Source organism: Orcinus orca, chromosome 12, assembly GCF_937001465.1.
Source record: "Orcinus orca chromosome 12, mOrcOrc1.1, whole genome shotgun sequence".
NCBI classification, from domain to species: domain Eukaryota; kingdom Metazoa; phylum Chordata; class Mammalia; order Artiodactyla; family Delphinidae; genus Orcinus; species Orcinus orca.
Genome location: NC_064570.1, coordinates 3653247 through 3681103, shown reverse-complemented (window position 1 = coordinate 3681103; position 27857 = coordinate 3653247). Strand labels below are relative to the sequence as shown.

General features: G+C 42.8%; 1 protein-coding gene across 1 annotated transcript; it reads right to left on the bottom strand.

Moving 5' to 3' along the window:
• Window positions 1-2794: 2794 nt before the first annotated feature.
• C12H6orf118 (chromosome 12 C6orf118 homolog) lies at window positions 2795-26112 on the bottom strand. Its single transcript, XM_033403929.2, has 10 exons — window positions 25977-26112; window positions 17964-18637; window positions 16749-16871; window positions 15604-15663; window positions 13101-13225; window positions 10216-10274; window positions 7138-7319; window positions 4866-4919; window positions 4259-4320; window positions 2795-2909 (listed from the first exon to the last, which is right to left on the bottom strand). The coding sequence occupies exons 1-10, from the start codon at window positions 26002-26004 to the stop codon at window positions 2852-2854; spliced, it is 1425 nt and encodes a 474-aa protein (XP_033259820.2). The 5' UTR covers window positions 26005-26112; the 3' UTR covers window positions 2795-2851.
• Between the last annotated feature and the right edge of the window lie 1745 nt (window positions 26113-27857).

Here is a 27857-nt window from a genome sequence, read left to right as displayed (position 1 = left end):
ACTACTGAGCCTGCGAGCCACAACTACTGAAGCCCACATGCCTAGAGCCCGTGCTTCACAACAAGAGAAGCCACCGTAATGAGAAGCCTGCACACCACAAGGAAGCGTAGCCCCCGCTCGTTGCAACCAGAGAAAGCCCGAGTGCAGCAACAAAGACAAAACGCAGCCAAAAATAAATAAAATACATAATTTTTTTTAAAAAAAGGTGAGAATAGAACATACACATAGCGGCCTTTGCTGTGCAGCGTTTTGAAGGCCTGCAGAGAGATACTGTAAGGGTCCCTAGGAAGCATGGGGTGAAGTGCTCGGTTTAAGTACTGATTCTGCATCTGAATGGAGCCATCGTGTTCATTGTCCTTATCACTGGCTTGGCCCTCCTTTGTTCCCCACTTGGACACGTTTGAAGTGGGCTTCCTGGAACATGCTTCCTTGGGAGATACACGTTTTCTCAGCTTCCTTCCTTCACCTCTTCATTGAAGTTCAGGGTCCAAGGATGGTTCACGATTTTGAACAGCAATGGACTTCCTTGCCTTAGGTTTCCAATTTCCTTGGCAGTAAAACTTCCCTCAAAACTCATTAGATGTCCACTCCATTTGCTTCCAGTCACTTCCAGGTGACCACTGTTTGCTTAGAGATGCTCTCAGATCTTTTTCTTTGCTTTCTCATTCCCACTGCCCAGCTCTAATCTGCAATTCAAGGACAGTTTCCTGGAGACAATGGGGCTTTGGTGGAAAGGCCACACCTGTAATTTACTCTTTATTTTCACATGGTCAATCAAGTTACAGAGATTTTATAATCTCATCTCTTACATCTTTGGACTCAAAGCAGTCATTTTTTTTCATAGTGAGAAGTCCAAATTTCTGACTCTTTTGTATTATTCCTTTTTATTTATTTTTACAAATAAGTTGATCTTTCCGGTGCTCACCTTTCTTGTAATATGTTATCACAACCCTCCCACATTGGCCCAAACGTGTTACCTGGTCTTCCTGCAAGGGGGGTTGGGACACATTAGGAACACAGATATTCGCTGACCAGCACAACTTGTGGCCTAATTACATTCTAACCTGTTCGTATCAATTTACACTCACTTCAGCAGTGGGTAAGACTTAGCTTATCCATGTCCTTGTGTGCACTTAGGTTTAGCAGACTTTCTTTTTTGTTGTTATTCTGTTCAGAAATCTGTGCAGCAAACGGTAAACTCCCTAAGGATTGGGACTGTGACTTCTTTCCCATACTTCCAGCAACTAGCATATTGTCTGAAATGTACCTGAATGTTGATGTAATGAATGTTGCTTGAATAAATGAATGAATAATAGGATGACAAGCAATGAATGTTGTTTGAATAAATGAATGAATAGTAGGATGAACAGTAGGATGACTTTTTAAAAGAAAAATTAACCAGTCCCAAGGATATACATACCAAAGTGACTGCTGCAAGACTTTGATCTTGACAAAGGTTTGTTATAGTTTATCTCATATCTCTTCAAAAACAGTGTTTCTGTGGCATTAGCCAGAATAATGGCCAATTAAAAGAAGGATTTTCCTGCCCCTCCACTCCTCCCCCACAAATCCATTTGGTCTCTAAATCCAGTAGCCCTCATAACACATCCCTTTGCCTCTACATCCAGCTTCTCTGCCTCCAAAGTAGATCTTCCCTGACCCCGTCTCTTGAGTGAATAACTCTCCCTTTCTTGACAAGCAAATAAATGCAGCTTTGTGTGTTGGTCTGTTTTTAGTTCTAGTGGTCTTTATGTCACTCTTTGACATTGCAGAAATTCATTTCCCTATATCTTGACTGGTCATGTGTCAAAATGACATGGCACGTTACAGTGATAAGAGTTTAGGAACTGAGCAAAAGCCACACCTGCGTTTGGATCCCAGTTCTATTATTTAAGTGAACTTTAAGCAAACCAACTCACCATTTTACATTTTCATTCTCTCCCCTGTGTAATGGGATATCAGGTGCCTACTCAATGAGATTCCAAAGAACATAAATAACCCATAGAAAGCAACTTGTACATAGAGAACTCAACAAACATTAATAAAGTCTCATTTATTTCTATACATGGTAAAATGTTTCTGTTTCAGTTGCCACCCGTGTGTCTCTGAAAGCAGAGGGAATCAGGCCCTAGGAAGAGATGGACACCTTAAGGACACCTGTGATGAACACACCTTCCAGTCCATAGAAAGTAAACCTTGCTTATCTCTTTCTCTCTCTCTAACCTCAAACCCTACAGTTCCAAGTTAGGGTTAAAACCCTCATGTTTATACCTATCACTGACATTTGATCTTCACTGCAGCCCTATATACAGTTGTCCAAAGTAACTGAACTTGCATTTACTCTGAGTGTTCAGACCATGTTATAGGCAAAGTGCGGATGCAAAGGCTGTCATGTGCAGTGCAAAGCCCCATGGTAGTTTCGTAACGGCAGTAGAGCACTGTGTCATTTCATTAAACGGATATTTATTCAATGACTACTACATTTTATTAAATGCTTATACATAAACTTGCATTGGCAAATAAGAAATAAGTTTAATCTGTATTGCAGCAGTGCTGAATTTCCTATCCCTATCAAACAATTGAAAGTATTTTTTCCTGGAGAAAGTTATTGAATGGAAGCAGAAAATACTCTAAGAACTACTATTTTTATGAATATGTATACAAAGTAAAACTAATCACATGAATACATGTCCTTATTTCAATATCTTGAGTAGGATACATATACCACATTAATTTTATTGGAGATTAAAACTGACAAAATGAAATGTATCTTCATTAATTTATACCTCTGCAAACAGCCACACTATGTAGATGGTGGCTGTGAGTTTTCCTGGGTCATTCTTCCAGTCACTTAAGAGTTATCTGTCTGTTTTAATTTTACAAATTCATTAATAAATTCCCAAAGGTTCCTTAAAATACAAAACAAACGAGTACAATGGGTTAGAAAAAAGTACATTAAGCATAAAAGAAAATTTCAAAATAAACATCTATTCAGGACACATTTACTCAAAAACTTAGAGTAAGACTTTGCAACCCTCCACTTTCTTTCAAAGGATATTTGTAGTAGACTTTTGGCCTTGAATGTAGCAAAGTTTCTCTCTCTACATATGGGCACAGTCCCCTGCAACATTTTCCAGGCTAAGTAGGGTGTGGCAGCAGAGGTAGATTTACCTTGACGATAATGATGTTTAAACGTCAGGTCAGTTCATTCTCACTGCCAAGACTATGGAAGGAATCTTCCCTCTTTTGTATTTGTACTTCTGTATTCTTTTCCTTTGGGGATAATACAAGGCCTCACAGAGCCTGGATCTACCTGTGTGGCTCAGTCAACACCCATACTAACACCTTTTCTCCTCTCTCTGCCATGTAAACTGGCAAGTGGAATGGTTCTGTTTTCTGACTCCTTTGCAGCTAAGGGTGGCCTTGGGATGTGGTGCTGGCCAGTGAGATATGGTGGAAGTCCCTGGGAGGGGCTTTCCTTCCTAAATACAATAGAATAAGCCCATAATGAGAAGCTCTTTACCACCTGTCCTGTACTTTCCCCTTTCTTCCCACATGGGACACGGACCCAGTGCCTGAAGACAGCCACGCTGAGGCCCTGAGGAGGAAAACCATCCTTAAGGAAAGCAGGGAAGGAAGAGAGAAGAACCCTGGTTCCTTGATGATTTCATTGAATCTACGCCACCAACAACTAAACGTCTTTTTACTTGTTGATACAATAAGCTCTTTCCATATTTAAACCATCAATGGTTTTCCCAGGCTTTCCAAATCCTGAGATTTAAACTATGGTACCAACTCAAACAAAAATTAACTCTATAAAATCTAAACGTGTGTAACAGATAATACAAATCAGCATTTTATTTTTAAATTAAAATTTTCAGAATCATACCTGTATAGGTTGTTTCAAAGATTCAGTATCACTGAAAGCCATATAATTTGAGAAAAGAAGCCACTCGGAGCCCCACGCCTCCCCACCTTCCTGATCCCTGTCCATGAGGATTCACCCTCAATCCATCAGCTTTGTCCAAAGAATTTATTTCTAGATTGCTGAATAATATATACAGTGGAGCTTGAAATCTTGGACTAAGCATTCTTAAGCACTGGAAAGGATGTGTGACATGCATGTGTGAAGTGAACACTCAGGAATGCAAACACTTCAAAAGTACCGTCCAGTGTAATCTAGTTGTAAATGGACGATCTTGATAGTTTCAACATCAGATTATTATGACAGTTCCTTTCCCAGGGCATCAGTACTCACTGTTGCTCCCCCTCACTCAGCTTGCTCTTCCCCATGATCCGCTTCACATGGTTTTCAATAAACTACCAAGAATCAGAAATCACTTGGTCATGTATAATGCATGATACTGCTCATGGGTAATGGCGGTGACGTTGCCGATTACATCCAAATGCATTACCACTTCTAGATCAGGCATAGCATACCACTTCATACTATATATAATACATATGTAATTAAGGCAGCACTACCATCTACGAAACAACAAATTGTTACCATGCATTTCGGAGGGCTATCCTGGAAAGTCATTAAGGGAGCCAGTTCATTACATTCCTTGTCACCAAATAAACTTATTACAATTAATTTTTATGTGCAGAGGGGTTAGAGAAATGGTCAATTCTGATTGACACATTCAACTATTAAAAAAAGAATGCTTTTCTTTCCATTAATACATTAGTTTACACCTGTCCAGTTTTAAGCTAATGTCTGCATAGCGAGATATTCCTGGCATGAGAGAAAGTTATCGTTTAGAAAGATTATGCATATACTTTCATATTTGGTTTATGACGTAGTACGAGAAGCCACTAGGGGGAATATTTTTATTGAAAAACATAGATTTGCACAAACTTACTTGTATTTTCTTCTTTAAAATTTTATTTTCTGTCTCCAACTTTATAGTTTCAGTCTGAAGGAAAAATGGTTTGAAAAGAAAGATACTTGGTTAAGAATATTTGTTAAATATTTTTCCCCATTTATGGAACAAAAAGTATTACGTGAATGCTGTTATTCTAATTTCAAAAGTATTCAGCAGCACACCACTTAAAAACAATGAATAAACAAAGCATGACTTGAGGACATTTATTAAAACAGAAAGATCCTGGCCCTCTGGGTCAAAAACTAGAGAAGGTGGAAGCTGATGTTGCAAAAAACTGGAGAAGCTTAGGGAAGTTCCGGAGTAGAAGAGTTACTCATCTATCAGAGCTAATAATGGAATTTTTAAGATAGCCAGATACAGTATAAAAATACAAACAGCAATAAGTCACATAATATCAGTGTTAACTGATTATAAACTGTAATGTTAAGAAAAAAATTTTGAGTTGCCATTCACAATAGTAACAGATACCAAAACGTCACAAGAACAAAAGTAATAAAACATATTTAAGACCAATGCATTAAAATAAACAAATACAAAATGATCCTAGATGGAGTGCTCACATTGTAAAGCTGTCACTTCTTCCCTAATGAATTTCTAATTCATTAGAAGCACAATAAAAATACCAAGAGTATTATTACTGAAACTGAAAAATCAGTTAATACTGTAAATGACAATATCCAAGATAACTGTGAGCAAAATAATGATGAAGAAAGGATATCTGCTCTTCCAGATATCCACCATATTGAAAAGGATTCACAATTGCATCATGAGGCTGGACAATGTAAATTAAGAAGTCGGGCTGACTTTAAATCCTAATTCTACTACTTGATGCCGTGAGCTTAATCAAGTTACTTAGTATACCTGTGCCTTGGTTTCCCTATCTGAAAAAGAGGGTTACTAACAGCATCTATCTCTTAGGTTTGTTGGGAACTAAATGAAATAGTATTTTTGTATTGTTTACAGCAATATCTGTGCATTGTAAATCCGTGATATGTTTAGTTATTTTTTCTTCTGGTTAGAAATAACATTTCGAATCCAGATCCAGATACCAGTTACTTAATAGGATAATAAATGCAATTCTATGGTACCCTCCAGTATCTGAATTAAGGAGCCAAATATAAATAATAAATATTTAAAGTATTATAAATTACTGATATGGAATAATTATAGGGAATCTTCTATTTCCTAGGTTCAATCCATTTAAAAGGGGTCTTAATTATGAAAGAAAAGTTTACATGATTTTGCATTATAACATGCTCACAATACATAAAGCTACAACTCGTTTTCACTGTTTAAAAATTCAACTATAAATTAGTGTTTCTTCTCAAGACAGTTTTAGTTTAAAAAGGAAGGGGCAGACTCTAAATGAAAACACAGAAGGAAATCTGACCAGATTATTTTAAAATAGAGAGAGAGAAATCAAAACAGGTTTAGACCACCCCCACCTTCCTATACACTTTATAATTTGACTTAAAAAGAAAAAAAGGTAGTACTGGAAAAATATATGTAACTCTATAACCAGGAAGAAAAGAATATTCAAATATCACTTATAAATTCTTAAGTAGAAGTTGTATTGAGTCAGATTCTGCACAAATAAAAATTAGGTCATAACATTAAAAATTTGGGCATCGTAGCATTTCAAAACATAGATCATAATTTATATTTTATTGTTTATCAAGAAAATGGTTAGCAACAATTGATAAAGTCTAATATAGTAGACCCTCAATGGCAGTAACTAATCCTATCTTCCAGCATAACTGTACAACTTGTATGGAGTCTACGTGGCTCAATAGTAAGTATAAGGACTTTGGGGCCCAGAAGAATTAAACTGAATCCCAGCTTTGCCACCTGTATTCTGTGTCAAGTTGGGCAGGTCACTTAGCCTCTCTGGGCTTCAGATTAAACTACATAGTATATATTAGACATTGAATTATGGGAGTAATTTTTATGATAAACATTTTCTATACAAAATTGTTAAGTTTTAAGAGATGTCAACTGACCTGAAAGAGATCCAATTTGACCCTTAACAGAGCTGTACAGAATTTTTATCACCTTCATTTTTGTTGTTTTAGCTGTATGTCTTAATTATTCTAATCATTTGCTATAAGTGTTTTGAAAGGAAAATATGTTTGGACCAAATGTTATGTTATTTATTTTTTCCCTATTGCAAAATCAAAATGCTTCATGTGTTTGCCAAGGTCTTCCAGCAAAAGAACAATGTAAACATTCAAATAAACAATTTGCATACCTCTAAGCTTTTAATCTTTTTCTCGGTGATATGCAAAATTCCGGTATGAACCAAAGTTGTTTTAATTTCTCTTTCAAGAGCTTGAATTTCATCCCATTTATTAAGCACTTCACACCTCTTTTTTTCAACCTTCTCAATAAGAGTAAGGCACTCCTCCTTCATTACATTTTTCTCAGGTGATTCTGGAATATTTTATAAAAGCAAAGTATTCTATGTTTAATACCTTAGTCCTTATTAACAACATTATGTATTAACAATATTATGTATGTTGCATATAGTTATAAACTATAATGTAACTGAAACTTCAAGCACATCCATAAAAATTATCTGATCCAAGTTAAGTATATGTATTTCATTGCCTTGGTATCTATATATTTTTCTATGTTGTGAATCTTTTCCTATTAAAAATATAAACAGTAAAGGCATAGCAACTGAGATAAAAGGAAAAAATTATCTGATCCAAGAATGGGGGGATTACTCCTTTAATTCATTTATGTAATTGATGAGTATTTATTGAGTGCCTAACACAGTGTGGGGAAGATGCGTGGATGGATGACTTTACCAGAGACGTGTGACTAAGTTGAGACCAGGAGGATGAACAGCAGTCAGACAAGCGGGAGGGTGTGGGGAGGAGGCAGAAGGGCAGAATTTGGCACATTCAGTAAAAGGAAAGTTACACAGTAGGCTGGGGGCACTGCAGGACCGGTGAGAGACATGAAGAAATGACACTAGAAAGGAACAGCGGGCAGATCAGGAAAGGTCTTCTAACCTGCGTGAAGAAATCAGTCAAAGCTGACTTGAAGGCTTTTAAAGAAAGAGCTGGGTTTAAACCCAACTTGGCCACGGCCACTTACTACAAGCCCTGTTGACATGGTTGTAGGGAGGAGAGTGAAGACGCCTGCCAGTGGTGTTCTGACTTGAGCTGCCATGCGTTTGGAGATGCCATTCATTGAAATTTCCAAGGACATGAAGATTCAGAGAGAGCGAACCCAACCTTGGACTTGTTGAGTTGACACTCACGTGCCATGTCCAGTAGGCAGTGGCATATACAGATCTTAAGCCTAAAAATGTATTTTAGCAGGGAAGAGATTTAGAATCAAAGACATGTGGATTGAACCAAAAACATGCTGGGCTTCAATCAATATCAGTATTCAAGGAGTACAGAGAGGCGGTGGAGACAGAGAGTAACTCACTGCTAAGGCTGCTTTGTTTTCAAGCAGCACAGCTAGATTCTGATGAGTGGGAGGTTTTAATTTTTTGAGAAAGAATGACTACTCCTTTTTGACAGGAAAAAAGGCAGAAAGAGCGATCATGCCTACTTATACATAGGTAAGCAGGACCCAAGTCATTGCCATCACTCAAACTTGCCAAATTTGGAAGAAGGGAAAAGTGGGAAGGTAAGTTTTGATACATGATGAGCTAACAGAGCAGAAACAGTCATTAAGCCTCTACACGAACTCTGAGGGATACTACAAAATAAAGTCTTTGATCCCCACCTTGATCTAACCTGAGGGTTTCACCTGAAACAATTAACTGTCAGCAAAGAAGCCAAAAGGAGTGTGACCCAACTGTTCCTCTTTTTTACCTAAAGAGCAAGACTGTCGTGTCAAAATGGGGGGAATGCCACAGAAAATGTGTATGGTTGGAGAAGGCTTGCGAATGAGAAAACTTTAGAAAAAGAATAAAGGAGGAAGAATACAGGACACCAGATTTCTTCTCAAAACCAGTCTCAAAACAGGTTAGACTTGTGAGAACAGCCTCAGAGACGCCGAGAGGAGAAAAGTGATTCCAGGATGAGTTAGTGTGGAACAAACCTGGAGGAAAAATGACATTTGAGTGAATTATAAATGTAAACAGTAAAGATTAATGAGCGGCATACTTAATTGAACTTATTTTGGTTATTTAATCAAACTCTAAGTTGTGTATCTAATTTTGAGATAATTTTTAATATCTTTAAAATATTTTATGTTTAAATATCTTTAAAATTTTTTAATATTTTTAAATTATTTTATGTTACTTCATAAATGTTCACAAAATGTAATTAATTTCCTGTGAACTGTGTATTCCTGTTCACATGTAATAATGATACAAGAAGGAGCTGACAGGCAGAGCAACTCCGCTGTGCCAGGCCCTGGCCCTGTGCTCTTGCCTCACACAGGTCATCAGGCTGAATCCTCCTAATGACTGAGGGAAGCACTGTCACTGTCCCCAGTGAACAGGCAGCAGCTGAGATGAAAGCAGTTCAAATGACAGCCATGTGAGTGGGTCGCTGTGATGGGCAGGTTGAGGACCATCTGCAAGAGAGGGCACCCCAGACCTGGACAGAAACTCATTGTTGTCTGGAAAAGCTAACTCCTCTGATCCAGGAATAAAGATGTAAAGGTTGTGAAAACCAGGCTGGGCTGTCTTCCTTGCTGTTACCCTGGAAACCACAGGCCATGGCCCCACTTCCTCTATTTCCATCTCACTTGGTTGCGCTGAAGTGTTCACTGTCTGCCCCCCGCCCCTAAAAACTATTATATATTTCAAGACACTTTCTCTAAAATCAACAGCGTTTAGTCCTTCAGCACTTCCTCGAGGGAGCTGACTCTCATATTTATATCATTTGGTCAATTTTCCTAGAATCTATTCCAAATATCTTGGTCAAAGCTTGACCTAATTCTTGCTACATAAGGTCCTGAATTCATTCAATGTTCCACTAAAACCCACAAAGATCCTGGAGGAAAATGAAATGCACACAAGTCGTCTCTTGTTACAGAGAAACTCAATAACCCAAAGTGCCCAAAGCAGCAGAAACTGGGATAATGATCTTGGCCGTGACATAATCTCTTAAAGAAATCAACTGCTTCCTTGTGTCTTTAAAGTATTTCATTTAAACCACTTCAGATAAAATGAAAACTTACTGAATTTCTAAAGAACTTGATGGGGGAAAAAGGGAATAAAACGTAATAATCTCTCTGAAAAACCCTTTCAAACAACTAACAGAAGAGACCATGAACAGTGGACAAGGTTTGAAGATTCCTCACCCGAAGGTCACAGCAAAAGTCACGTCAGAAGATCAATCACACGGTCACTCACCTGATCTCTTCTTAGTGGATTGCAGCAACATGCGTTCCAGCTCCAATTCACTTCTGAGTCTACGGTTTGGTGAGAAAACATAGTGATGTATTAGAACCCTGTTTGTACCATTTTCCTTTTGTCTATTTTATACAACAGTCCTAAAATTGAGAAATAAGAACAGATCTTCTTAGTTTCTAACAAAAAAGGTGATTTGAAGATGTATGAGCGCCTGGATCAGTCAAGTTCAATAAACAGAAGAATACTTTCTTACCAAGATTGCCTAAGCCACTGGTAAAGGAGCTGGTCTTACAGCATTTATTGATATTACTTTGTGACTTGAATTTTTAAGAAGCAAGGGGGTAAAAAACCTAGCATTTTACACTCTGAAGCCAATAATGAAACAATGAGTCCAATAGTGGAAAAATCCTACTGATATTGGAATACATGTTGCATTTTCCCTGTTAATTATGATTGTATCCCATAGATACAATTTACAAATTCCACTATATTAAATCCACTAAAAATAAAACACAAGAAATTTTAAAAAGAGGAAATAAAACCTTTGTTATCTCTTTGTATCTTCTTCCTCGTTCAAAATAAACTACACTGACTATCTCTAATAGATTTAGAGAGAAAAAGGAATCAAGTAAGTCTTGCACATACTGAGGGAAACCCTGTGATTTGGTGAAAAACATCAGCACCACAAATGTTTTAACACTGCCTTGTCTACAAGGGGCTTGATGGTTTAAGATTTTCATACGCATTAACTCATTTTATGACAGACTAAAAGAAACAGAAAAGTATTATGACTCCAAGTTTAAGAAATTAAGGTTAAGTGGGTTAATAATAATGGTGAAAACCTTTTCAATATGTATTTCAGAGGGTTCAGTCTCCACAAACTTTTGATGTGCTGTGTTATATGAGACTTCCCTGGTGATGCAGTGTTTAAGAATCTGCCTGCCAATGCAGGGGGCACAGGTTCGATCCCTGGTCCGGGAAGATCCCACATGCTGCAGAGCAACTAAGCCCACGCACCACAACTACTGAGCCCATGTGCTCTAGGGCCCATGTGCCGCAACTACTGAGCCTGCATGCCACAACTACTAAAGCCCGCATGCCTAGACCCAGTGCTCCACAACAAGAGAAGCCACCGGAATGAGAAGTCCATGCACTGCAATGAAGAGTAGCCCCCGCTCACCACAACTAGAGAAAGCGTGCACACAGCAACGAAGACACAATGAAGCCAAAAATAAATTAAAAAAGAAAAACTTTTAATGTGTTACAGTTCTAAATTTACTTATGTTTCTATTTCACTGCTTTGTTTTTCTTCCTGGGGACTTCCATTACATATAAGTTGGATCTTCTTTGCCTGTCTTTTATTTCAACCACATTTTCTCCAACTCTTTTACTTTATTTATCACGTTTTAATTCTCTTGATTGTTTCTTGCTTTTTTCTAATGCCCCTTTTTACATTTTCATTCAAAACAATTCCTCCCTGGACATGTCCTAGTTTAGTCTTGATCTATAATATAATTTTGACTTTTTCACTGTCTTTCCTCAGTTGTCAAATCTTGTTTCATGGCCTCCTCTTTTGCTGCTGTTGATTTCTGTGTTTAGGTTTTAAATTTATGACGCAAGGTTGTTTTTATACCCTGAAATGCTCTTTTGAGAATATTTGGTTTAGTTTGCAGGGCTGTGGCACAGTTTTCTTCTCCAGCTGTTTGTTGTTGTTGTCAGATGTTAGGGATTTTCATCAGCTAAATCATATGGGTCCTTATTTTCTGTTTTCTTTTTAGAGTCAGCTGTGTGGACACAGACTCTGCATTTTTATGGTTAGGGCTCCTAATTTGTGAGATTCTTAATTCAAGAAGACACTTTTCTGTCAGAGCAAATTATACTGTTGTTTTTGTTGTTTGGGTTTTATTTTGTTTTGTTTTGTTTCCTTTTTTTTTTTTTTTTTGAAGAGACAGAAAAACAGTAGTGGGAGGGGTTGTGTGCCCTTTGATTTTCTTCTCTTAAGGGGTTTTAAATTTCTCTCCCTTGCTAATTTTTCTCTTCCAAGTATGCTGATCACTTCGTCTTAACCCTCTTCTCACCCATATCATCATCTCAGAATTGTTTCCTTGCTTCCACACTCACTTTTATGTCCCCTTCTTTTGAGTCAGTGCTCTGGTGGACCTACCAGTAACCGGTGCAGTATTCTCACTTTGGGTGGTTCACTCTCTCTCACACAGTGCTTTTAAGACAATTTTAGGATTTCTACTAACTCCATTCTTCTCTCTGCCCCAGACTGACCTTGCTTTCACCAAGTTTTGCAGAGAGAGTAGATAATGTTTCACTGGCACAGAATGTTTATTTTCTATTTTCAGGTATTTTGAAATTAGGACACTTTCTGTCTTTTAGTTACACTGAAGGCAGAGTTTTGATTTTTGGTTTTTGTTTCTTGTTTTGTTTGCTTGAGCATACTATGAGTGTGTCAGATTTACTTTCATCTTTTTTTTAATTCTTTAAAAAATTATACCCTATCAGATTGTGGTTTCACCCTGAAAGACTAATCACAGAGGTTAAAAGATTTTCTAAGTTAGAAAAATAACTAGGGCATTCTTAAAAGCTGTCTCGAATTTGCAGCATACTCAGCCCACAATAAATCCTCAGCGGACAACTGAAGATGGCCTGAGATTCCTTCCAAAACCTCCCCAAACTCCCCTCATAGAAACACCAGATTTAGTAGAACATCCTAGTCACGTGTGTGACGGTTTGTGCAAGACACCCGGCGACCAGCTTGGTGTTGATAAAGGCAGGGTGCCACATCCAACAAGGCAGGAAAAAGTGTAAAATATGCTTGTCACATGGTTTTAAGACATTGTAAAATAAGTGTAATCCCAGCATAGATCAACCCTCACTTGTCATTACGGTCCAGGGCTGCTTTGATGGCCATCACGAGCGCCCTCAGCTCCTCCCTGGCCTGGCCGACATCTGCGGTCCTCACCCTCCTCGTCTCCAGCCCCTGGATGTGAGTCAGCAAAGTCTGGGCAGAATGAGGCCGTAACAGGTGAGACAAACACAAAGCAAGGGTGAGGATTTTCCTTTTTCTGTTAATACAGTGTGTTCAAGAAGACCTGAGTCAAAATACAAATTCTAGTCAAAATAGGTAAATAGGGAGGACAGAAGGGAGGGAGGAATATCAGAGGAGGGATAGATAGCCACGTGAAGATCTGAGTAAGGTATATATTTTTTAATTTTAAGTTTTTATCTTCCTAAGAAATTTAGAGTGGAGGGGTTTCACTGTTGGTTTGTGTGGGGGAAGGAAAGTGCTGAATAAAGTGCTTCGAGCACATTATTATCAGCACTGCAATTGTTTTTCTAATTAGTGAGAAACGATATTAACTCGATGGCTATATATGGATATAAAGTGATGCTTCTCAAATGTGGTGAAACAAAGGTCTCTGCCTTCTTAAGTGACGGGCTGCCAAGTTTCCAGAAGCAGAAAGAAGGATCTAGTGCCTTGATGCCCTGGGGAATTTTTCATTCTGGTGTTTGATTGGGATATAGGCATATATGTTCCTTTGTGACTTAACCTCAATAAGTAAAGAACAGGGTAGACCCCCAGCTGGAGCCATTGCTTATTCCTGCCAAATGAAAGCTTTTTTCTGAAGCACGAAAAGCTCAAAACAAAGAACACCATGCAAACATGTGATTTTCGATTAAGAGCTAAGTTAGAACAGACTTCTTTATGAGGCTGTGATTTTTTTTTTCATAGACAAAGTAAGACATTCTTCTTCCCAATTTATAAGATAGAATTTTTAAACTTTATTGAAAATGTCAAAAGTCATCCTAGCTACAGTGCTATATTCTCTTAGTTTTGTAAGTAAGAACATCATTCCTGTAGCCCATCTTCCTTATTAAGCACCCACAGGTGTGGCTTAAGCCTAGAGGGAACCCCTGGAAGTTGGTACAGTGAGAGGAGGTAGCCACAGTTTATGTGGGCTGTTCGCTCTCCCCTGAGGGTAACAACTGTCCATGCTTTCCAGTAACTACTAACGTAGCACCCTCTATATTCCCAAGCCATTAACATCTATAGCTACTCCACGGTTTGGGACTCCAGAGAGTCCCATCTCTGCTTCCAACTTCCATGCTGTGTCTGTGTCCAAACTTCCCTCTTCCTCTAAGAACACCAGTCATTGGATTAGGACCCACCCTAACGACCACATCTGAACTTGATTACATCTGCACAAACCTTATTTGCCAAGAGGTCACCCAGCTTCCAGGTAGACACTACTCCACCTCATTGGGAAAATGCAGAATGTGCAGTTTGGAAGGAGCTGGGGAGGCATCAGGAGACAGGGACCACACACGAACTATGGCAGCAAATATTCAGTAAAGAGCAGCTTAACAACAGTGTTGGAAACTGGAGATGTTTGTGGGATGTATTCTTACTTTCATTTTGCTGTCATAACAAATTACCACAAACTTAGTGTCATAACACAAATTTATTATCTCTGTTCTGTAGGGCAGAAACCTGAGTGGCTTTTGGACTCTGCTCAGGGTCTCACTGGGCTGAAATCAAGGTACAGGCTTCACTGCCTTCCTTTCTGGAGCTCCAGAGCACAAACTCTTTCCATGATCATTCAGGTCATTGGCAGAATCCGGTGCCTCGAGGTTATAGGACTGAAGTCCCATTCCCTTGCCGGCTGTCAGCAGGGTCCACTCTCAGCTCCTAGGGGCCTCTCTCTAGTCCCTGCATCTGGACCCTCCACCTCACAGCTCCCAACGGTCCTGAATTCTTCTCAGGCTTAGAATCACAGAACTCTGACTTCCCCTTCTGCCACCTCTCCCTTCTGACTTCAGCCAGGGAAAGTTCTCTGCTTTTAAGGGCTTGTGTGATTAGATTGGGCCCACCCAGTTAATTCAAGATAATCTCCCAATTCTAAGGTCTGTAACCTGCCGACTCAGACACGTAAGTGTCAGCCTCCAGGGGACACTGGCTGGATACACTGTAATCTGGAACTCACAGGAAAGATTGGGGAGATGCATACAAAGCCAGGAGCCATCCGTGTAAGGGATCTCATCTACCAGCAGAGAGTGAGGAGAGAGAGAGGGCCGATTCTGAGAGAAGCAGACACGCGAGGACTGGGTTACAGAAGGACAGGCCTGCAGAGATCACGGAGAACTGGTGGCCAGAGGTACTGCAAAAAACAAGAAACGTGTGTGCCTACCCCGCCCATCCCTCACTGTTGCCTTTACCTGGAGTGTCCTTCATGAGTATAAAGCCAATGCCTATTAAAAGTGTCAGCTGTTCTAAATTATGGAGACACAAATGGGGCTTCTTTGATTCAGACAGGTTTCCAGTGCTCAGGAAATAGGAAGAAATAGGTTCTACTTAAGACTTGCATGATTGACTGTTACCTTATACTGTTCTGTGGGCTGGGTCTTCAGAAGTAATAACATGTAGAGTTCATATTCATCCTATAGAGAGCAAAAAAGAGAAAAAAAGAAAGAAGGAAGAAAGGAAGCAAGGGAGAAAGGAGAGAAGAAAGAAAGATCCATTGGAAATGCGTTATGAGATTACAGCACAATGTAATATTCTTTGCATATGTAAGTAAAATGGAGGCTAAGGATGTCAGTTCAGATCATTTTAAAAAATGTAAGGGGCTTCCCTGGTGGCGCAGTGGTTGAGAGTCTGCCTGCCGATGCAGGGGACACAGGTTCGTGCCCTGGTCCGGGAGGATCCCACATGCCGCGGAGCGGCTGCGCCCGTGAGCCATGGCCGCTGAGCCTGTGCGTCTGGAGCCTGTGCTCCGCAGCAGGAGAGGCCACAACAGTGAGAGGCCTGCGTACCGCAAAAAAAAAAAAAAAAAAAAAAAAAATGTAAGAATGCTCCCGCAGTATATTAAATAGTATACATACTAAAATGTACAAAATCTCACCATCTTTAAAGCATATTTGAATATTAACTATTGAGGACTTCAGGATAGAATCACAAAATACCTTGACACATGTACAACATATGACCTCCTGCCACTAGGATGCTCCGTGGATTTGGGTCCTACTGACCTTCCAGAGATGGAGATGTTCTCTGGAGGGCAGACCACCACACCCTGCTTTTAAGCCTTGCCTGTTTTGGGGACTTGGACAATAGCAGATTCCACAAGCAACCTAATTCCAACTCAGCTATGATATGATGGTCACTTTCACCATGAAATCACAACAAACTTAAAACTCCTTAAAGATTCATATAAAATTATATATGCATAACCATAGAAGTTCCTGTGTTACATATGTGCAGTTTATAAGAGTTTATCTACAATTAGGAAGCTTTAGTATATATATATGGGCTTCAGGAGTGAGCTAGCTGGGTGTTTATCTCACGTGACCCATTTAGGACTCATGTGTCTGTAGGCAGATTCCTTCAAGGCTCCGTGAATGATTTTCCTCATGTGTAGGATGGACACCATGATACTCGGCAGAACTTCTGTGAGGCTTGAGCTCACGTGTGCAAAAACTCATGCATGGCTCTCAACTGTTATCTGGGAAAAGCATGTTTCTCTTACCTTAATTTCTTTCAAGATATCACCAAATATCAAAGAACTATTGCAAATATCTTCAAAGACTTCTCCAAAGACCTGTAGTCTGTTGAACTCTTCAGGGTCACAGACACATATTTTCTGGAGCTTCTGGAGGAAAAAGAGAACCAGCCCGTTTCAGGATGACTTCGTTTTCCTTTCTGATTACTTTCTCAGGTTGAGGAATCAGACACCCCACGGGGCTTTCTATCAGGGGGCACAGGTCCCGCCCCCCAGCGTTGGGTCTCAGCAGAGCTGAGTGCCAAACCACCTGGGGCTGAGAACCTATGTTTGCCCGATTTTTCTTCATTTATTCCCTTGCATCCTGTGAATCAGGGATTCACTCTCTGCCTCTGCAGGGTCCTCAAGGTCCTTCTCTTTCTATCAGTCCTCTCAGCCAAACATCTCATCACTGGTTATTTCATATGTAGACTCTTCCCTGCATCCTCACCCTTCCCATCACTAAGTTCCACTCTCAGCCCTCGGTCGCTCACGGCAGCATGTCCCACGATGCCAAACTACCTTCTAAAGACCGCTTGGCTCCTACGTGGATTTCACCTGCATCCTCAACCCTCTCCTCGCCCTCTCTTCACACTCTTCTCTAGTGAGTTAGGCCAACCTCTTCCTCAGGTGCTTCTGCTGTCGCAGGGGCACTTGCTTGACTGTAGCTGCTCTGCAGCATCCATTGTTATCCATTACGACATCACCTCCAAGGCACCACTTTCCAAACTTAACCTTCTTTGATTTCACCCTGTTACCATCTACATCGCGTGGGATATTCTCAGCCCTTTTCCAGCCTACCTGGGAAAGTAAGTGAGGTGTCGGAGAGCCAGCCTCCGCCCACAATCTTTATTTATTTATTTATTTATTTTTGGCTGTGTTGGGTCTTCGTTTCTGTGCGAGGGCTTTCTCTAGTTGCGGCGAGCGGGGGCCCCTCTTCATCGCGGTGCGCGGGCCTCTCACTGCCGCGGCCTCTCTTGTTGCGGAGCGCAGGCTCCAGGCGCGCAGGCTCAGTAGCTGCGGCTCACGGGCTTAGTTGCTCCGCGACATGTGGGATCCTCCCAGACGAGGGCACGGACCCGTGTCCCTTGAATTGGCAGGCAGATTCTCAACCACTGCGCCACCAGGGAAGCCCCGCCCACACTCTTTAGACTCCCAGGACTGGCACCGGTACTGATAGCATCGCAGAACTGCCCTCCTTACCTGCTCCAACTTCTTTTCATGGCACGTCGCCACCTTGCTCCCAGTGAAGTCACTCTTCAAGACATCTTGCTTTGCAATAACTTGTTTTTGGAAACTCAAGAACTTCCTGTACTTGTCTGCTTTTGTTATGCCAGCCAAGTGTGAGCTGAGGTACTGGAACTCGTCCCTGCCTGGGGGCCACATCGCACACTCACGGCTGGACTTCACTTCTTTGTACTTCAGAACCTTCATCTTGGGCCATCTGAGCTCTTCTCTCTCTGGCTGTTCGGGGGCACCTTCCTCTCTCAAACCCTTCTTTGGAATCAAATCCTCCTCCGAAGCGTGGGAACCACGTGTCAGAGGGTTCAAATACCTGAAGAGCGGTGTGTTCTCGGCATTGTTTGGGCCCACAGCTGTGTTGATGGCAAAATAAGCTAAAGCACCTTTCATCTTTTTCGTCTTCTTGTCAGATGGCTTTTCTCCTCCAAAGACGTTTGCCTCCTGGGGCCTGTTGGCATTGGGCCAGTGATGCAGCATTGTCTCCAGAGGCCTGTAGAGCTTGCTGGGGTTCAGGTGTCCGGAGGTGTACCTGTAGACATCATCTCTGTGGTCTTTCTGGAGTTTGTTCAGAAGTGTCCTTAGACTGCACAGAGTCTTAATACCTGGTGTCTCACAGTGTTTCCACCTTAGGTAAACTGGTCAGGAAAGACGAGAAGAACGTTAAATACCACTGTAGCTCCACAAAGAGGCTGTAAGAGGGCTGTGTGCATTGGCTGAGTGGGCATATACCTCTCCCAGAGCAGGACCCACACATACAGAGAGGAGAGAGTACAGGCCAGTCCGACTGCAGACGAAGGGTGAACCAGGGCACGGGATGGGCAGCCGCCCTCAGAAAGCCCAGGACCCGCAAAGCCAGGAGGAAGGAAAAGGGGATTCTGATCCGACGGGGCATTTCTCACTCTCTTAGCAAAGGCTCTAGGAGAAAAACCTAAAGGCATGGTCACAATTCTTAACGACGCTGGAAGACAGCTATGCTAGGGAATGAGCAAAGGTGTTTCTCTTCCTCCCTTAAAACTGAACATCTCAGGAGTCCCTGAGCAAACGGGTCCGTGACTGATGAGGCGTTCACACATCCCCCGCCCCGCGTAGGAAGGAAACGAGCCACAGAGTGAAACCTGTGGCTGTGTTGACAGGGCCCCAGCTCCCTCCACAGAGGGTCCCGGAGGTAGGAGGCCGTCTGGGCACTGGGAAACGCCGGCCTTCTGAATCGGTTCCCTAACTGTGTGAGCGCAAAGATCTCACATAACCTCTCTGAAGCAGCCCCGTCCTCTGCACGATGAGGAGAGCCGTCCTCCTCTGAAGGGCCGCCTGCCAACCAAATGGAGCTGCTTTTGGCAAACGAGCACATGGATGGAGTAGACACTCCGTAAAGGCCACCTAGTTTTATCAAAGGACTGCAGTCCAGGGAGCACCTTCTCAACGCTTCTGGTAGGACAGGGGTGGGCCCAGACTCCAGTGAGACACGGGCGAGGGCTTTCTTCCTGGGCTGTCGCTGAGATGCTCATGGAGCGGCAGGCCTGGTGCACGACCTTCCCAGACAACGCTGGAGGAATCAGCCAGCAGACATCATCGTATCACTGCCTTGTTACCCGAACTGGGAAAGGCCCTAGGAACAAGGCAGTGAACCAGGCCCATCGGGGCCCTCGAGGGCCCGGCCTGAGCTTTCAGAGGCCCAGGATTCACCTACATCCACACCTGCCACACCCGCTCAATCCACACGACAGGCCCGCCTGTAACTAGGCCCCTTTGGTGACAGGGAAGCCGAGGGGAGTTTTGTGATCAACTCAAGTCCCGGCACCTGACACGTGGCAGCGTTGATTTCTGAATGCAGCAAATTTACCCTAACTGTTGGGTTCTTCCCTCATTCCACAAGGGCTCGAGCAAAGGGGGCCAGGGCAGGGCTTTCTGGGACCCACACCAAACCCCTTCCTCTGGCCAATCCACGTCTGAAAGCAGGACCATAAATCAGGACATGTCATTGTCTCCATTGCCACCTGAGAGAAGAAATGAGGGCCCAGAGGGTATGAGGAGGGGTAACAGCGTCTCATGCTGCGTGGCGAAGCCCCCTACGTCCAGAAGCTTCACACCCCCAGACTAGCTCACTACTCCATGGTCAGCACTTCAGCCCGCGGGCTGAGCTCTCCACTCCAGGATCACAACGAGGATATCAGGGTGCGGGCCTAGCTGGGTCCTTGGAGGCTTTGAGGGGAAATCTGACCCTGGGCTCAGTCCTGTTGTGACAGAAGCCAGTTTCTTGCAGGTGTTGGACAGAGGTCCCCACCTCCTAGTTGGCCTTTGGCGGGGGTCACTCTTGGCTCCTGGGGCCACCCACCTTCCTGGCCACACGGGCCACCTTCATCCCTGAGCCAGCAAGGGCACTCTGCATACTTCCCAAGGCCTCACCCTCTGACTCCTCCCCTGTGACTGACCTCATGTGATCAGGTCAGGCCCACCCTGCACTCTCCCTGCCGTGAGGTCATTGGTGCCATGGGACGCAGTGCAACCAGAGCACTTGCCTCATGTTCGGTCCTGGGATCTGTGCTGGGCACGTACAGCAGGGGGCAGGGAACTCAGGCCACCCCAGGGCTCTGCCCACCCCAAGCCCAGAGCCCAGGCTCCCTCTGCACTATCCCAGGTGGAAAAGAATCATCCTTTCCCTCCTGTGCGGTTGGATCCTGGAGCAAACACTTCTAGCAATGGGATACTTGAGAATTTCCTTGCTAAGTAGTTTAGTACTTCAAAGAAACCAATTAAGAAATGTTAAAAAATTTTTTTTCAGCCAGAATTCCTTTTTTCTTTTTAACCTTTTATTTTATATTGGAATATAGTTGATTAACAATGTTGTGACAGTTTCAGGTGTACAGCAAAGTGATTCAGGTATACATATACATGTATCTATTCTTTTTCAAATTCTTTTCCCATTTAGGTTACATAATATTGAGCCGAGTTCCCTGAGCTACACAGTTATCCACTTTAAAGATAGCAGTGTGTACATGTCAATCCAAGCCTGTTCTGTTTTGTAAATAAGTTCATTTGTATCAAGGAAATATTAAAACATTAATAGAACAAGTTTTCAAGACAGATAATCATAATTCATCAAGCGCACCAACACGCAAAGAAAGCACTAAAAAAACATTGCATCAGTTGGGCTTCTCCAGAGAAACAGAACCAGCAGGATGAATATATAGAGACAGAGATTCATTGTAAGGAATTGGCTCACACAGTTATGCAGTCTGGAGAGTCCAAAATCTGCAGGGGAGGTAGCAGGCTGGAGACAGAGTACACATCCAAATACCTTCTGCTGGAGGATTTTCTCTTGCTTGCGGGAGGTCAGTGTTTGGTATATTAAGATCTTCAACTGATTAGATGAGGCCCACCCACACTATGGAGGTGAATTTGTTTTATTCAAAGGCTCCTTACTTAAACGTTCATCTCATCCAAAAACACCTTCAACAGAAACATCCAGCATGTTTGACCAAATATCCAGCCCTGTAGCCCCACCTAAGCTGACGCCTAAAATTCACCATCACACACATTAGACCCACTCATTTTGGAAAATGGGAGGAGATGACTTAATTGTGTTTTCCTTTGTTTATTCTATTTCCAAAAATGAGTTAGAGCCACCAGCAAATTACTTAGTAAAATCAGTTTCCTACTTAGAATTTGTTTTCCTTAGTTTGCAGGAAGACTTGTGTCACTAGACTTGGAGAATCCAGATTCCGTTTCTCTCTGCCAAGATCTTATGATAAGTACCAAGGGTCCCATCTCAGCAGTGAATATTTTAATGATTTTTCTAACTGTAAACATTGTGATTTGCGTATCCTGCCATCTCAAGCTGACAACCAGGGAAAAAAAATTGCAAGGGTTCATGGAAAATGTGATTCTCTACAAAATGATCAAGGAATAAATTTGCTTTAAGTAAAACCAAACCAACTTTTTGAATAGATACTGATAAGGCAGATACAGTAATAGGTTTGGGGGACTAGATTTGAATTAACAGATATTTCAACCATTATTAGCATTTGATATTTTTCAACACGGGGTGTTGTTTTTCAGTAACTCACCTTTTTCAGAAGAGAAGCAACAGGTCTTTAACATCAAAATTATTAGAAATCACTGCCCTGTGTTATCTGAACTCTGGGAACCCTGGCATCCCATGGAAATCTCGTTGGTCTCTTTCCAGAACATCCTACACCACCTGTGTTTTCTGTGCTCTGTCTCCCCCACTTCCATCCTGAAGTCAGCAAATATCCTGGAATGTGTTATTAGCAAGAATTCAGAGAACAGGCCAGGCCAGGTGGGGTGCCAGGCTTCAGACAACCCGGTCCCTCCCTGTGCTCTGTGGCCCCTACCAACTCCTAACAGAGCCTACAAGGGGCATCTTTCCATCCATGTGGACCCTCTCCTTCTGGCTATTTTGCTCTGCCCCATCTTATCTACCTGGAGGATATTTAAAAACTCCTCTCAAGATTGTCATCTTTCTTTCCTGAACCCAGCAGACGGCATTGGGACTGTTCCCATACACTTCTGCTATGACTCTTAAATTTCCTCAAGGGAAATAACAATGTTGTATTCACACTAGCAGCTTTGGGAAAAGATCAGGGGTAATTGTTTAGTTTAATGAATAAATGTGGAAAAGAAGTAATGTTTTCAGAATTTTAAATAATAATTTAAAATTTTATTCTGTACTGCACACTGTGCGCTCTCTCTTAGGGGATAAAGCAAATGTCCCACCAGGAATCTTAAAGTCCGATAAGGAAGAAGATATGAACACCTGTGATAAGGGAGAATACAGGTGCTGTGGAAGAAGCACACATTACAGTGTTGACTGAGAAAGGAAAAAGAGATCTTATGTCAATTATCTTTCTTAAGTTGGTTGAGAGTGGAAGGCAGAGTAATGGTGCCTCAAAGATGTCCACCTCCTAAGCCATGCTCCTGACAAAAGGACTTTGCAGATTTAATTAAAGTTATAACCTTAAAATAAAGAGATTTTTCTGAATTATCTGGGTCCAGTCTAATAAATCCCTCAAAGCAGAGAACTTTCCCTGGCTGAAGTCAGAAAAGAGAGGTGGCAGAAGGAGGGGGCAGAGTTCTGTGATTCTAAGCCTGAGAAGGATTCAGGACCATTGGGAGCTGTGAGGTGGAGGGTCCAGATGCAGGGACTAGAGAGAGGCCCCTAGGAGCTGAGAGTGGACCCTGCTGACAGCCGGCAAGGGAATGGGACTTCAGTCCTACAACCTCAAGGAGCAGGATTCTGCCAATGACCTGATGATCCTGGAAGGAGTTTGTGCCCTGGAGCCTCCAGAAAGGAAGGCAGCCCAGCCTGCACCTTGATTTCAGCCCAGTGAGACCCTGGACAGAGGCCACCTGAGCTCACCCAGGTTTCTGCCCTACAGAACGGAGATAATAAATTTGTGTTGCTTTAAGCTGTGGTAATCCGTTATAGGAGCAGCAGAAAACTAATACATTGGGACAGTGAGAGGAATGTAGGCTTAGTTGATCTGTGATAGGAAGGGTGGGACAGTGATGACAGGGTGGCGGAAGCTAGCGGCCAGCAGAAGGGGCAGCAAAATCCCTAGACAGAACTGGCATTTCAAGGACAGCAGGCATTGCGAGAAGAGGTGAAGGGTGACCACCCAGAGCCCACCATCTCCGTGCCCCAGGGACCCCAAACGGAATAAAGCAGTGACACCTCCCAACCTTATGGAGAAGAGCGACTTCAGTTTCTTTACTTGCCCATTAAAGAAAGGATGACCGCCAGGGCTGACCGACCGAAGAATTGCCACCGCTGTCCATTGCACTTCCCACGGCTGGAATGCGGGCATCTCAGCCTCACTGGCACTGAACACCGACTCTGGCCTTCTACCCACTTTACCTGGTAGGGGTTTTCCTGGCAACTAATTTTTCTTCCTACTTTTAATTTACAGATTATGTACTTATTAAGAAATACAAAAATTAGGTGAGATGCTTTTCTACGTCCAACCACCGAGTTGTACTTTTACACATTAAATGAAGTTACTTTATGAACTTAATTCTGTAGGGCAGTTCCTGAGAGTCAGGGACGTTAACACGGATGTTCCGGCAAAGTGGGCTTGGATGTTCTGTCTCAACCTCATGAGCTCTACTCTGGGCGCCCACCTCCTTCCCGCCCACCCCTCCCGGGAACAACATTGACACCCTCACGGGACACAAAGAAACAGGTATTTTGTGCAGAACTGTCTGAATGATCGGTACGACGGAGGCAACACACCTGGAAGCAGACAGGAGCTTGACAAGAGCTAAAGTAGGACAATTAGAAATTCTTCTCACTCCTAGTGTTGAGAACACTTGCCCAGGGAGGGGACTGACACGATCATTTATATTCTTTATAAAGAAGAGGGTTTTTCTTAAACGCAATTAGTATGTTGAGTAATTGCACGCAGAAGAAATAGTCAAAGAACTTACAAAATCACGTTTTAAGCAGCGAACATTTCCAAGACTCTTTTGTACTCACACCAGCTGCTGTTCGCCTTTATTTGTTAAGTTGGGCGATTCCTGCAGTGCGTTGACTGGGCCATATCCCTGAGACCAATCCCAGTGTGCATGTGAGGGAAGCTCTCGTTCTGGCTGAAAGTCTCCATGAGACATTTGAAGACGTTCAGAAATATGGCCCACTTCTGAAGAACTTAGGGGCAGGACAGGTATAAAGACGCAGACGTAGAGAATGGACTTGAGGATATGGGGAGGGGGAAGGGTAAGCTGGGATGAAGTGAGAGAGTGGCATGGACATATATACACTACCAAACGTAAAAGAGAGAGCTACTGGGAAGCAGCCGCATAGCAAAGGGAGATCAGCTCGGTGCTTTGTAACCACCTAGAGGGGTGGGATAGGGAAGGTGGGAGGGAGACGCAAGAGGGAGGAGATATGGGGATATATGTATATGTATAGCTGATTCACTTGGTTATAAAGCAGAAACTGGCGCACCATTGTAAAGCAGTTATACTCCAATAAAGATGTTAAAAAAATTAAAATATAAATAATGAATTAATTTAAAAAAAGAAATATGGTCCAGCCACCCTTGAACTAGACTCATTACCTTGTTGAAGAAACAGTAATAGTAATAGCAAATTTAACGAGTACTAGCATTTGGTTTCCTAAGCACTTTACGTGCACTAGCTCATTTAGTCCTCACCACGGCCCCAGGAGATAGGTGCTCTTACCATCCCCTTTTGCAGATGTGGACACTGAGACACAGGTGGTTAATCAAGTGTGCACGGCTCCCGGAAAGCTGCTTCCACAGCCCATGGTCTCACCTGCCCACTAACCAATGCACAGAGGCCAGTACAAACATACTTGGAAGTAATAAAATCCCATTAAAATATTTTATAATTTAGACTGCTTCAATCCAACAAGTTTTCTCTCTGTCCCAAATTCATCTGAATCATCAGCATTTTCATGCACGCTGTGTGATGAGAAAGCGAGGGCTTCAGAGTCCGAAGACCCAGGGCGAAGTCTGCCCCCATTTGTAAAATCACAATAACCCAGCCTCCAGAGGGATGAATCTAAATCAGAGATGGGGAAGCACTTTGCACGCAGCGGTGTGGAGCTCCTGTGGTTTGTGGTTGTCTAGCGAGACTGTGGAAGGGCCGTGTGCTAAAAAAAATCCTGAAATGTTGTTTTTTAAAAAAGAACATACTAACAGCATCTAATGTCCCCCATCCTCCCTCCTCCCAGAAGACACTCACACACACACACACACACACACACACACACACACACACACACACACACACATCCGACCTCTTTCTCTGCCTTTTATCATTGGATTTTCTGAGAAGTTTCCAATCCCCAAATCCAATCCTAAACCCTGGTGATCCAGGAGCTGAGTTGCAGCCACAAGAAAGGTTTTGATTCTTCACACTGGGTTAGAGAAGCTGGGTTCCTAGGCAATCAAACATCAAACACCAAACACGAAACACTCAATGTCCACTTACATTCAGGCTTCGAATCCTCAGCCATCATCACCACCTTCCCACTGCAGCTGCTGAGGCTGGGAGTTGCCCTGGAGACAGACAAACATTCCAAGTCCCTCCCCCAGGGCTCCTCTGTTGCCGGGCAACCAGGGTACACAGCTCCCTGCCAAGGGATCTCTCCTCTGACCTCCTCATATGCCTCTGGCCTTCTTGAACAGGGAGTACTAGGTTTGCTTGCCTGTTTTCCTTTTTAAAATTCCTTTTTAAAATTTCCTTTTTGTGATTTGAAAAACATCAAAATGTCCTTGCACCCTTTAATTCCTTTCCAAAGCCCAGGAAGCCAAAGGTAAGTGGCCTTTCGTTGGGCATCTTCTATGGAGATGTACAGATTGTACAGTGCACGACCCATCCAACTGTACCTGGAGTTCTAGTGCATAGTAGGTGCCAGTCTCTAAATGATCAGTTAGTCATTTTAGTGTTGTTATCCCGAAGCTCCTAGTAGGGAATTGAGATCACGTGAGGTGAAGTAACCTGCCGTTGATCGGTTAGCAGGGAACAAAAGCATGTAAATTCACGTTTGGCTGCAAAGTCAGTGCTTTTTCCTCAGGCTACCCCATATGTCAAGGGAGGAAACTCTAAAACCCTCTTAAGATTCTTATCTTTAAAGGTATTCGATTTAAATTTCTTCCAGGCAGAGGGAATTCAGTGCAGTGGAATGCTGCCTCCTCTATTCTCGGGAGACGTCACGCTGAGCAGCCCTCAGGACTCACCAGCTCCAGATGACAAAGGTGACACATCTGACCTTACAGAATTGGGAGGATGAAGTCAGTGCCTGTGAAAGATTCAGGGCACATCGTAGTTTTCTTTTCTTTCCACTGATGCTGGCCGGACACTTTAAATGTGAGCCTTTCTGAAACCATGAAGTTGTCATGACCCTAGCAGGCTCAGACGGCTCCCTAATCAGGTGTATTTGAATTTAACCTGGAAAAAGGTAACGAAAATGTTTACTGATCTTCTCTCTCCAACGTTCACAGTATTTAGGCATCCAACCATAATGAGAAATGCTGGCAGGGAAGGCCCACATTACACGAGGCTAGCTAAGCATTGACCCAGGAGAGGAAAGTTCCCGCCTTCAGTTAATTATAAATTAAGAGCAAACGTGTGGCAATCCAGGTTGCCATGTTACCAACTACTGGAGATGAAACAGTGAGCTCTTCTGCTCAGAACCGCTTAGTGGTTTAGTAAAATGGCCGATTATTTTTGTAGACAGAGCACCCCACCTTTTCCACCCTGTAGGGGCAGGCAGTCAGGTGGCAGAGGTGTCCCCACTCCGCCCCACAGGCAGGCTGAAGCAACAGGGCTCCGAGGCCGTGGTAGAGACAGCTGGGGGGTGTCAGCCCCGGCTGGTGGGCGGCCTCCAGGTTCAGCCAGGGCTCGTTCTTCGTGGACAGCACAGTCTTGGTTTAGATCAGAAAGAAAATGATACATTTGTCCCCAAGACCTAAGTGTCTCCCAAGTCAAGTCTTATGGACACACATAAAGTAAATTAACCTCCCCCTTACACACTGCAGTTCAGGGAGCCGCTGGTCAAATCAATAGCAAGGCTTAGAAGCCCACCTGCGGCTCTCCGATTGCTAAATATTTCAACGAAGTGTCTGAAGCAGCAATGTATTTAAGTAGTACGTTCTGGGCGCGACGAACGGATCTGCCAGAACCACAGGCGTCTTCCTGGAGGCCAGACGTCTGTGTAGGAATCAACAATGGCTCACCTTGGAGTTATTTCTACCGCGATGGATGGTCTATTTTGTGTTTCAGCTCTAGGTGGCGCTGGAGCACATCTTAAAACACGACGGAACGCAGGTGAGATGCAGCCGTCCCAGTTCGTGTCCCCGCATCCTCCAT

Coding starts and splice junctions, on each gene's coding strand:
- C12H6orf118 (XM_033403929.2), bottom strand. CDS start 26,004: ATGATGGCTGAGGATTCGAAGCCTGAAT. Junction 10,275..13,100: donor GCCCTGGACCGTAATGACAA/GTGAGGGTTGAT, acceptor ACCAAACCGTAG/ACTCAGAAGTGAATTGGAGC. Junction 4,321..4,865: donor TTTTAAAGAAGAAAATACAA/GTAAGTTTGTGC, acceptor GATTCTTGGTAG/TTTATTGAAAACCATGTGAA.